Source organism: Thunnus maccoyii, chromosome 13 (genome assembly GCF_910596095.1).
Source record: "Thunnus maccoyii chromosome 13, fThuMac1.1, whole genome shotgun sequence".
Taxonomy (NCBI): Eukaryota; Metazoa; Chordata; class Actinopteri; order Scombriformes; family Scombridae; genus Thunnus; species Thunnus maccoyii.
In genome coordinates this window covers 18,129,305-18,141,105 of record NC_056545.1, presented here as the reverse complement: position 1 = coordinate 18,141,105, position 11,801 = coordinate 18,129,305, and the positions used below count along the sequence as shown (strand labels likewise).

Here is an 11,801-nt window from a genome sequence, read left to right as displayed (position 1 = left end):
TAGCTACTGCATCAATTAGCAGTGTCTTCAGATAATTACTTTATGATATAGAGTTTGTCATATACATTCAGTACAAAGACAAACCTCTTCTGTTACATTTGTTGACTCTGCATATTAATTTCCTCAGCAGATGTCCATAACTTCAATCCCGCAGTAAAACCATGTATAATTGATCACATATCTTCTGCATTTTTATTCCCGCTTTCACAAGAGCTGCTCATTATCGCTTTGAAATCATTCCTTATTGATTCTGATTAAATAGCTTCATTTGGCATTCATATTCTTACGGCGTCAAACACCAGCATGTGAAAATAAATAGTTAATGCATGCTGAAGTATAAAGCCCACAGGGACAAGACAGTTCTCATCGCTTTACTGTACATGTCACTGCGTGTATGTTAGATGATTTGTCCACCACACATGAAAATGTCCTTGAGAGAAAACTCTTGTACTGGTGATGTCGAACAGGTAAAAATTCTTGATCTCAGTTTCCCTTCAGGTTGATGTTAAATTTCCTTTTAGAGCTAATAATGTTGGATTTGCAGTGTTCCACATTTTTTCAGGCTGTTTATTACTTATCCTCAGAACCTATAAAACATGCCGCAGATCTGTGATTTCAGCTAGACACAGAGCAGTCATGCAACCAAAATAGTCAACATCTATCGCGCATGATCAGACGTATCATATTCTAATTATCTGTTTTGTTCATATTGAATGTTTGATATCAAAGGGTCTCTTTGATTTAATTGTACGAAATTTTGTACGTATCAGAGCTCCAAAAATGGTAGAAGACAATTACCTAAAAGTAGTTTTTGATTCATTTCATTATTTTGATTGTTAGGTAGGAAGATCGGCCAGTTTTAAAGGGAGTTCTGCTGAAGATGGGCTGCAGCCCCGGACAACTGCTCAAGCTGGAGGGAGCGGCAGTCTCCTGCGCTCTGGCAGAGGTCTGCGTCTGGGCCTGGGAGCTGTAACCAGGACGACTACAGGCACGGCCAAGGGCAGAGGAACTGGACAAGGTCAGAGGTCGACGCTGGTCTTCAGCCAGCCAGTCCAACCTGTCAGCCCAGCGACCAGTCAGAAAAGTCAAGATAACGCAGGTAAAAAATCAATCAAATATTTTTGGTACATTTACTCTCAGAAAACAACTAGAATGCCAGATGGAGATGGCCTCTTTTGAGCTACAGAACTTGCCAGATTTCATTTCAACAACCAAAAATTTAACACAGCTGAGAGCTACCTTATAATTCTTCTCCTGTGCAGCAACGAGCAGTTGTGGGGCTGTTTCCCCCTCAAATTGGCCTGAGATGAAGGCAGCTCATTAAAATGCATTCTCTGAGATTAATTTTGGCTGATCTGATTGGAGAGCTTTAAGAATATACTCTGCGGGGACTTTTTTTCTGCTCCAGAAGGCTGCATCTACAAAACAAAATAAATAAATAAATGCTTGCTTGCACTGTCTCTCCACACACACATGGCATTCACACGCTGCAAATATCTAATTCAGATGATTCAGATGCCACCTCTGACTGCTCGAGTCAGATTTATGTTACAGCTCGACTGTCACTGCCTGGAATATTGAAGTATGAAATTTGCTCATCACTCTGCACACTGCTTGAAGGCAACATTATTTATCACCACCATGCATATTTGATCTGCTCTCTCCCCGGGTGTGATAACCCGGGCATACAGTAAAAAAGACACACATGTACACTCACATATGTCTACACCCATAAACCAAAACTGCACATACAGAATTGATCAGTGTAGTGTTATAGTGTGCCAGGCCTCCTTATCATAATCCCTATTAATACATATGTATGGTGTCTTGGTGCTGCTCGTCCCTCTGGGAACTGCAGGCTTTGAAGTGCAAAGCAATTAATGCTTAAGTAACGTCAGTATCTTCCTACCGGAATCATCTCTCATCCCGGCTGTACCCAGCCCTATGCGCATGGATAAACACCAGCTAAAATATATTATGTAGCATTGGTCAGCATCGAGTGTGTCTGCGTCAGTGGAATTGAGGGATTTCCTGTTTTTTTCTCATTAATTTTGTGGAGAAATCTGCACCGTAACCCTTAAAAATGTGTTAATAAGTGTGTTGTATTTCTTTTGCTTTCTTCATCCAGGCTTTTGTCAAAGGAAATCTCTTCATTTGACATATGCTATAGTAATTATATAGCAATTGCATAGTTTTCAAAGTGCTGTAACTACTCACATAATTGCCGTGTAGGTTTTTAACTCTGCATTGTTATCGTAATGAGGATCATCCACTTACAGGACAGGACATTTGTGTTGAAGCTGCTGTAATTTCTGCATATTGAGGCTCTCATTCTGCCTTCCTCGCAGCAGTAAAACCTGTGCTTTGCTCCAGTAGCTCTGCAGAGATTGCAACACACTCAACTATCACATTTAATAACATGCAATTTAACGCTTTGCTGAGGAAATCCATGCAGGTTTGTCGCAAGTCACCTTGGGCTATAATTAAAATCAGTTGGTCATTATATAGTGCATATTCCTGCTGTCCAATTGACTTTATTGGGACCATTTTGCATAATTCATCTCAAGTTAGGACGCTCTCTTGTTAGCTGAAAGCCAATGGATGAAGATGTTTTCGTTTCTCGGAGGTTGTTGAGAAACTGTAGGTGGCATTTCAGACCTACAGGCGAAGTAAAGTGATTCTATTCTATTCTTTGGACCGGTCAAAAGAGAAAAAAAGTGCAAGCCCAGGAAAACACCCACACTTTTATGATTTATGGAGCATTTTCACATTCACGCTTGCATGAATTTTAGTCCTAGTTTTTGTACTTTTTGAGAGCCATCTCATCAGGTAGAGTGTATTATGCAGGTGCATCGTGTGGAATAAGAAAGTGACAAATGTAAGAAAAATGCTGAAAAAACAGAGAGAAAAAATGACATATACATATTGCAGGGCTAAATGAATAGATTGCAGAGAAGTACAGAAAGAGAGAAGGACAGTCAAAGTCATAAGTTTGATCTTATAAATAATGTGTTTTTCTATTTAGCAGGAACAGAGATCTGTGATATCTAAGGCTTAAGTGGATGTTTGTCAGACTCACTTCTCTCCCTCGTCTCTCAGAGGGGATGAACGGAGCGAGCAGGAGGAAAATTAGGACATTTATCTTTAATGATCCTGACCTTCTCACTCAAGAGGAGCAAGCTCGAATCTAATAAACAGACTGCATGGCGCACAGGCAGATATTAAGGAAGGAGGAAAGAGGTGATAAGTGTGAGTGGTGGCACTGATGATGCTGGAGGGGAGTTACACTGGAGACTTTTCTCCCTCTTTCTGTCCCACTTTGTCTCTCTCTACCAGCAGAGCTTGTATTTTCCTTCTTAGAGTTTTTTTTTTTCCTCTCTTGTACTGATGTGGCGGTTACTCTGTAGCATCCACTGAAGCACACAGCTGTGCCAAATGGAGAGGAAAGGAGGGCTTCCTACCTTATCTCTGCAGCCAGCAGGGGATAATGCTCTTCTTCGGCCCAGGATGTAGACCCTGTGTTGAAGGCTGGGGTAGCCAATATGGGGCTTCTATCCAAGGCCTGAGGATTTGCCTACTGCCCACTGTGTGTATGTGTGTGTGTGTGTGTGTGCAACCGTGGTTGTTCATGCCTGCACATTTCATCTGTTTTGTTGTTGGAAACCACAGATTACTGAGAGGGAGGATTTCTTGCTGACAATAGCTGCCACTGTGAAGCTATGATTACTTTTTTATCCGTCCTTTCACTCTTTGATTCCCTGTCTTTTCTTTCTCTTCCTCTGTAAAGATCTCTTCTTTATTTTCTTCTCTCTTTTTTTAATCCACCTTTCATTACAGGTCTGGAAACTAGGAAGGTAGAACCACAGCTTTTAGGTGGTTTGCTCGACTGCAGAATCACTGTAATATCTGAAATAGTGAGACATTACTGATAACATAATGCACTTCAAACACAGGCAAACCAGAAACATGGTGCATGTATCATTTGTGTCCTAAATTGAGTGTGGCATATCAAATGTGTTGGCATTAGAGAAACTGCTGGCCGTCAGCCCAGTCTGCGAGGAAGACCACACACTGCTGTTAGCAGGTTGTTGTGTATATACTTATTATATTTGATTGCAGTAGCAGTTAGACTCATAACACAGAGAACTTCCTGGTTGCCCACTGAGAGCTTAGTCAACACCAGATGATGAATGATTCACAGGGGGAAATAAACATCATGGCTGTGCAGAACCTCCTGCATTTTGTTTACAATAGTCACGTAAGCACACACGCGATCTTACTTCCTACACTGTGCTGCAGTACAACAGCTCAAACACACGGATCATTATGCAGCTAATTACCAGATATGATGATATGCATTGAGAATGAGTTGCTTTGTGTACCACTGTCTATACTGTCTGGCTGCTGCCTTTATTCTCTGTCTGGATAATATCAGTTCAGCTAAGGGCATCCCATGTAAATTTAACTCTATAGATGCTTTATTACTAAGAAAAACGTGATCCTTCATTCTCTGCTTTCCCAACAGAAGACGAGGTTTTCACTCATCACGCTCCACCTCCTACTCCAGTGGCAGCTTCAGCCCAGCCTCAGGCCGCGGCGTCCAGGTCTCTGCTTCCCAAAGCAAGCCAGTCAGGCCTTCGCCCCCCTGGCTCCAGCTCCAGCAGCCGTCACCCCGCAGGCCGCCTGGCAGCCTTCGGCTTCGTCAGGAGTTCCAGCGTTTCCTCCGTCTCCTCGGCCCACTCTGCTGACAGCACACAGAGTGACCCCTGCAGGACAGCTCACCGTGAGTCTCATCGTTACAAATCCATGTGCTGGTATCTGTCTGTTCATTTCAGTGGTACTTTCACAAACGCCTACTTTACCGCTACATCATGAGTGCACCATCATCATACTGTTTTTATTACCTTCTTCTATGTATTCCCCTCATGAATATAGTTTGCATAAACAGCCCCCTCCCACATTCATTATGTTACAGTTTGCTTTCTCTTCCTGAGCTCCTCCCCACTTCAGATGTATTCTTCTCTGTATTTTCAAGCTCCAGGTCATTAACTGCTATAAAACTGCAGTGTAGCAAAGCACATTTTATAAAACACATGAGGGCACAATACTTTGATTTCACAAACATTTTCACAATTTACTGCAGCAGTGATACAGTAATTAATTGATTTATATTCTGACCAATGCACAGTCTATCATGAAATTCAGTGGTTCCCCATTTGACAGCTCAGCTTATAACCATCTTTTTGTCTTAAATGTCAGTAAGATTGACAGAAGAGTTCCCCAGATGTATCAGTAATTTACCAGGAGTCATAAACAGGCCTGATTCAGTCAGCATTAGTACAGATTACAGTATACTTTACTTTGTAATGCTGCCGACTGAACTACGTGGATAGTTTTAATTTTCACAGTCATAGAGAGCTGGAGGTGCATTTACAGTTGTGATTTCAATGATGCTTGGCAGGCTGGTTGGTTAGTTGGCTGAATTTGTGATCCCTGCATGTGTTTTTAATGTGACCTACATAGGGAACACTTGCTCTCCCTCTCCCAGTTACAGTTGACGTAAGCACCTCCACTCTCACGCACATCAAGCTCCTTGTTATGTCATCACCCCCCCCCCCCCCCCCCCCCCCCCCTTTTTTTTTTTGCACTCATACTTTTTTCATCTCTCTTTTCTCTCTCCCCCATTTGTTGAAAATGAATACAAACTGTGTGGCAATGTGGAGGAGGCACTTATTCTGCAGCTGTGAAATAGGAAAAAGAGAACTCTGGATCTCCAGAGCAGAATGTGTTTAAGTGGCATAAATAGAGAGGATGTCACTTTTGACTGCAGAATCACTGTTATTGTCATGTCTGTCATATAGCTATAGACATTGATTTTATCATTCTTTTTGTCAATAGTTTCTCTGTGTTTGGGCATAAACATAGAAGAAAGGCCTTAATCAATGAGTAGTGCGCTAATTGCATTGTGAATATTGACCAAGTGTGTTGGCACACAGTGCGCACATACATACCAGTGTCAATTAATCGATTAGTGCAAAGTGCAAAACTCCTATTCCGCTCCCCTTCGTCATTCTCTTCTTCCTTCCTTTTTTTCAGTTTGATTTTTTTCCAGTTGCACATAGTGACACAAATTTCCACCACACTGGATTTTCCACCAACTTCAATTTCCTGAAAAAAACAATTTTTCAATCTCCTCTTTTACTTTAAACTCCCCCATCCTAAAAAATGTCAGTAAACCTAAAATGTCGGGGCACTATAGCGATTAATTGGTCAAACCTAAACTGATACTTACTTCTGGCATCTTATGCAAATATTAAAAAATGTAAAAAGGTCAGTATATAATCAGACCTTCCCATAGCTTAATTTGTTTAAGTTGCTGCCGCACCATTCTGCTGGCAAAAATAGTGACTGCTCTGTAACCAAAAGATCATAAATTAATTCCCAGCAACATCCATCAGACTTTATATATATATATAGTATGCTACTGTAACAAGTGCATCAGCTAAATCCTAATTTATTTAAGCAGCTGGCAATGTCAGTGTGCAAATTCACTGCATCTATCACCTGTAGTTCAAAACTCCATTGTGACCATTTATAAATATTACTCCTGTAGACGCACAAATACTTCTCACAAAGCACAGAAACACCTGCACAGTAGAAGGCGATTGACTAGAAGTTTTAAAAGTAATGCCTGCAGCAGAATGTTCCTCTCGCTGCTGTTGAACTGCTGCTGCTCGGAGCACAGTGGGACGAAAGTGGAATCAAGGATGATAGACATGAGAGGGAAAAGATTAAGGGCCTTTGATGTACATTTCTGTGTGTGTGTGTGTGTGTATGTGTGTGTGTCTGTGTCAGGCAGTGAGAGAGGCAGGAGGAGAGAGCAGGAATATTTACTTCAACTTTTGACTCTGTGTGGTGCTTGTGACCTTTCAGCTGTGAAGCATTTGAACTCCCTGCTCCCATTTGACCTTCCGGATTAAACTGGGCTCGACCGTACATCCCTCTCTATCTCTCCCACTGTGCGAGTGCTTGTTGAGCTTTAACCAAAAGGCTGTCTGGCGTCTTCGTGGCTAACCTTTCCTTGGGAAACTGAGGAAACTTTTGAAGTCATACAACTCCGAATTCACTTGCAGTTGTTTCCTGCAAAACCGTAACTGGGTAGATATCAATTGGCCAACTGGAAGGATTCTGAAAAGCATTAATCACAGCCAACTACAAAATTTGGAGTTGTATGACATGAAATGTTGAGGATTTTTTAAAATTTTGTCCTAGAGGCAATTTAAAAAAGCTGACAACATAGGGGTGACATTTCTTTCAAAGCCTTTCCCTGATTTGAATTTTAGATATTGTCAATTAAAATAATTAGATTTTGAAATTCTGACATAGCCCTAGGCACTACGTGTAATAGTGGGGCATGTTTCTCAGTGACTGCACGAATCAATTCGTAGACTGATGCTGTGATTTGCAGCAAGACGGTAACAGAAAAGTGAAGTAGCAGTCATGAGAGTGGTAAACAATCTTCAGTTTCGAAATACCAAGGGCTCCGTCTCTGTTGCGTCTGCGTTTATTTGTGCGTGCATGCGCAAGAAGGGAAGTGTGCATGCAGGAGTGTTTGTTATACCTTATTTTCCTCTACCACTCGCCGCGCTCCATATCAGACAGACTGACAGATGAGTTCTCACACATCCTTCCATCACGGATGTCGGGAGCCTCAGCAACCTTCTGTAACGGAGAGAAGAAAGGCTGGGCTCAGTTGCTCATCTCCCCATTGATCAGCAAGCAAAACGGACTCCATTAGGGCTCTGGATGATACAGATACAAGAAATCATTAAGGAATAGAGCAATGGGGATTGCCGGGCCTCGGTAAAGTGGGTTAGAGGAAGATCCCCGGAGTTTAAACTCCACGCTGTTATAGCTCTTCAACCTGCTCTGATCAATGGGTGATGTGCGGATGTGCAACTGTGTGAGTGTGAAGAAGAGAGCAGAGACGGAGAGGAAAAGGAATACTTTTTGCACTCATTTGCACAGCTGTTAGTTCATATATTCATGACGTTAAAGGGCTGGTTCACCCAAATTACACAGTAAGCCATGCAGCTATAGTATGTAGTTTGTTTTATTCCCGAGTTTTTGAGAAATTCATCCCTGATATAGTTGACTCCACAGGGTACACAGGTAGCAAGGTGACATTGAGCCAAACTGATATGGCGTTAATTGATTTTTATCCTCTGTTTGCATATAAGTTTGCATGCAGGTGGGGTTGTCTAGCATCCTGGGGACTATAGGTCACTCTATATAAGATTGATTAGCCATTAACCCAATCCTGCCTTTACCCAGTCGCTGACATCCCCTAAGGTGTTTTGGGAATATGTGTTTATTGGTGTGTGCGTGAAAAAAGAGAGAGAGCATCCGTGCATGTAAGACACATAGGGGGATATGTTGTAATTCCACTGTGATTGACAGACTCTATTACATAGCTGGGAGGTGAATCCAACAGAAGGAGGCTGATGAAGTCTGTGCCTTTGAGCCGCGCTGATTCCATGATGGAAACTCAATCGCTAAAACAAACAGTAGTATACAGAGTATTATTGCCTCTATCGGTCTTCTCTTTAATGACATAATGGTGGAAATCAAATGAACTAAAGGGCTGAGCTGAGAAGAGAAGAAGTGAGGGGAGATGCAGTGAGTGAAAATGAGCACAGGGGCAGACAGGAAGGGAGCATGTAAAAGGGAAAAAAGAGAGGAAAGAGAGGAAAGAGAGAGGCATGGGTGGAGAGTGGATGTGATACCCCAGATGCCATGGCTCAGATCTGGTCTGTGACTCACGCTAGCTCACTGTGAACAGATGGTTTCTATGGCGCATGTGCACACGCAGATATACACAAACGTACACGCACAAACACACACACACATGCACACACACACACACACACACACTAGTAGAGCAGCAAATTAGATGGGCCAATTAGATATGGCTGCCATTCTGTGGCTGAGGAAAGAAAAACTAACATGGCAGAGGCTTACTAAAGCTGTGGAGCTGTGACAGTATGGATGGGCTCAATGGGTCTGTTCATTAACTGATAAACTCCCTGCGTGTTTCATCCAGCTCCATGTTAATCATGACTTAAAGTGATTGTACAGACTGACAAAAACATCAGGAATGTGAAACCAAGTGAAAAACCAGTAACACTTTACTTTAAGTCGCCTATTTAGTATTTATAAGCAGTATACAAACAATTAATAAATAGTTTATAACACACTATAATGTAGCTGTAATAGTGTCACAGTAACCTTATATGGATTTCAAATAGTCAACTGGAAATGCAGTTCAGCCTGTGGATGTAAAACACCAAATGCAAGCTTTTGAAGATTTTCTAAATGAGTGTTCTTACTTTTCTAAACATCCATTGGCTATGTTTTGTTCTTCCAGAACATTGCCTGGCTGCTTAATGTTACAGCGTAAGCCCGGGTGACTGTGCACGATGCTGAGTTTACTACATTAACCTTCGTTCAGTTTGCTGGGGTCAAAAAAAGCAGGTGCAGATTTGCACAGGAGGAAAGATCGTGATGGAAAAGAAATTTTACCTGTATTCTACAGAATATAATCAGTGACAGCAGACAAAGGCCAAAGTCCATATACTGCCCTCTCAATGAATCACTAATTGTGTGCTCCTCATTCTTTCATTTGGTAAGTTTCATTCTTGTCTTTTGCCGTTCATTTTTAAGGGAAACTTTACTTACTGTGTCCAGCAGATTCTTGGCAGCACTACTCAATAGAGAAAAGTCTCAAAATAGCACTTTGAGAGGAAAATGTCTGTGATTTATTCATATTTAACTTCTGTCGTACACTCACAATGCCTTTTGACCAGTGTCAGTAAATCTGATAGAAGCATTGTTGACCATAAGAGCAGAAGTCTTTTATATGTCCTCCTGATTGGACTGAATTTGAATCTCCTGACATCTGGGACCTGACAGAGGACAGGAGGCTGTGGCTGCTGCTGTCAGCTCCAGTGTTATCATCTAATCTATCTCTCAGTCCGCAGCCCGGGTCTGTCTCTTCAGGGTCATTATGTTGTGCTTTATGTATGCAGCTTTAACCTTGGCTTTCACACACATCGCTGCAGATGCACATTTGTGTACTTTGCACCTGCAGACCTTTTTTGTTGCTAGGAGGAGTTATGCATAGTTTGATGGCTGTTATAAAGTTTTCAGAGTTCTTAGCACCAGTTACCTTTTCTAAAAGAATCCACACAAAAGTCAATATTTTAACCCCCGATATCAAGTCTGACTTTGAGTAAATTGGGATGGATGACACAGCTTGTTTCATCCACAACATATAGAATATACACACATACTATCTGTACTGCCAAATATGAAATGCCAAACACTTAAAAAAAATAATAACTTATTACTATCATATATATTATCTCCAAATCTCTCTTCTGACAGGGTGAAATGTAATGCAGACAAAATGATGTGTGCATATACTGTGAACATAGCAAAAGCAGTCACTAATGCATAAAAGATCACAGGGAAAGTGATAAATAAGTAATACTCTACCTTGTACGTTATGACTGGTGGATGAAGACTGACAGACATCTTAAACCAGCTTCAAACGAACGACAGGAAGCAACGATTAATAAGCAGAACAAATTACGGGCTCTGATGAATACAATCTTCCAGCTTAATTACACACATTGTCTTCTGCGGTGCACAGTGAAGAATGAAGCTGACATCTGTCTGTGAGAGCATGCAGTCTAATTAAACAGTGAAGATTAAGGATAGGGATCTCAAAATAAACAAAAATAATGAATTCTCCATGTGGAACTAAATAATTTGAAATGTTTATGTCTCAGTTTCACACCTCAGTTTCACTTATATTCCATATAATATGGTATACTATTTGCATTATGATCTATTTTTATGTACCAGAGCATGCACAAATGCAGATGTTTAACATAGAAATGCTCATAAAACATGCTTACAACAACCCATTGTATATATATATAAAATTTCCCCGTCCCTCCCGCATTAAATCCACCACCTATCTCATCAGCTATTCATGTGGCAATGAGTCCATTTGTACCAGACGCTGCTGTTTTTATTTTTAAGAATACATATAATTTAAAGTATTCACTTATTTCCCAGGGGTTGTACATTTTTGTCGAATAAAAGCTATTTCTTTGGTATGTCAGCACTGCAAGCTGTGCAATGAGTCCAGTTCAGCAGTGTATGTGTATGTGCACCTGGTTGTATGCTGCTATTGCTGCTGCTGTTTGCAACCTGGGCAGACTACAGCATGATCAATTCCTTTAGGATAGCAGAGTTTCTTCTGCAGAATGTGAATGTGCTGATTTAGCTGTCAAGCGCAGAGCGGTTTATGCTTCAGTCAAATGAACACCTCCAAGGTGTGAATTTTGTTATTTTACTATCAAATTGCATGGTTCTCCTGCAAGTGACATGGCTTCATTTTACATATAGACAAAGGGGAACCTTTGAGAATACACACTGAAAGCGCACATGGCTCAGTTTTCTGTTCAGTCAGTGAATGAGGACTGAGATACAAAAGTCAGCATTATTCTACAGGCATTAGTTGAGCAATGAAGTGCAAGCTACTGCAATAAAATGGCCCCCCGCTGAGCCGGAAAAAAATGCTGTCTTTTGTTCTCCCCTTGCTCCTCTTGCTCATGGTCTTTTTTTTAATATCTTTGGTATTTTTCATCCGTCTTCATAATATGCAATGCTTGCCACTGGCTCCAAATCAGCATCGTCCTTTCATTCCTCTTCATGGCTCTTTTTTTATA

The 11,801-nt window shown here is 41.2% G+C and overlaps 1 protein-coding gene across 2 annotated transcripts in view; it reads left to right on the top strand.

The window, feature by feature from the left end:
* mtus2a (microtubule associated tumor suppressor candidate 2a) overlaps positions 1-11,801 on the top strand; it is a 38,648-nt gene that overhangs the window by 12,956 nt on the left and 13,891 nt on the right. For both annotated transcript variants that reach the window (XM_042432318.1, XM_042432319.1), the window contains 2 exons: positions 841-1,099; positions 4,526-4,783. In XM_042432318.1, the coding sequence (XP_042288252.1) occupies positions 841-1,099; positions 4,526-4,783 (517 nt within the window). The remainder of the gene's footprint in view (positions 1-840; positions 1,100-4,525; positions 4,784-11,801) is intronic.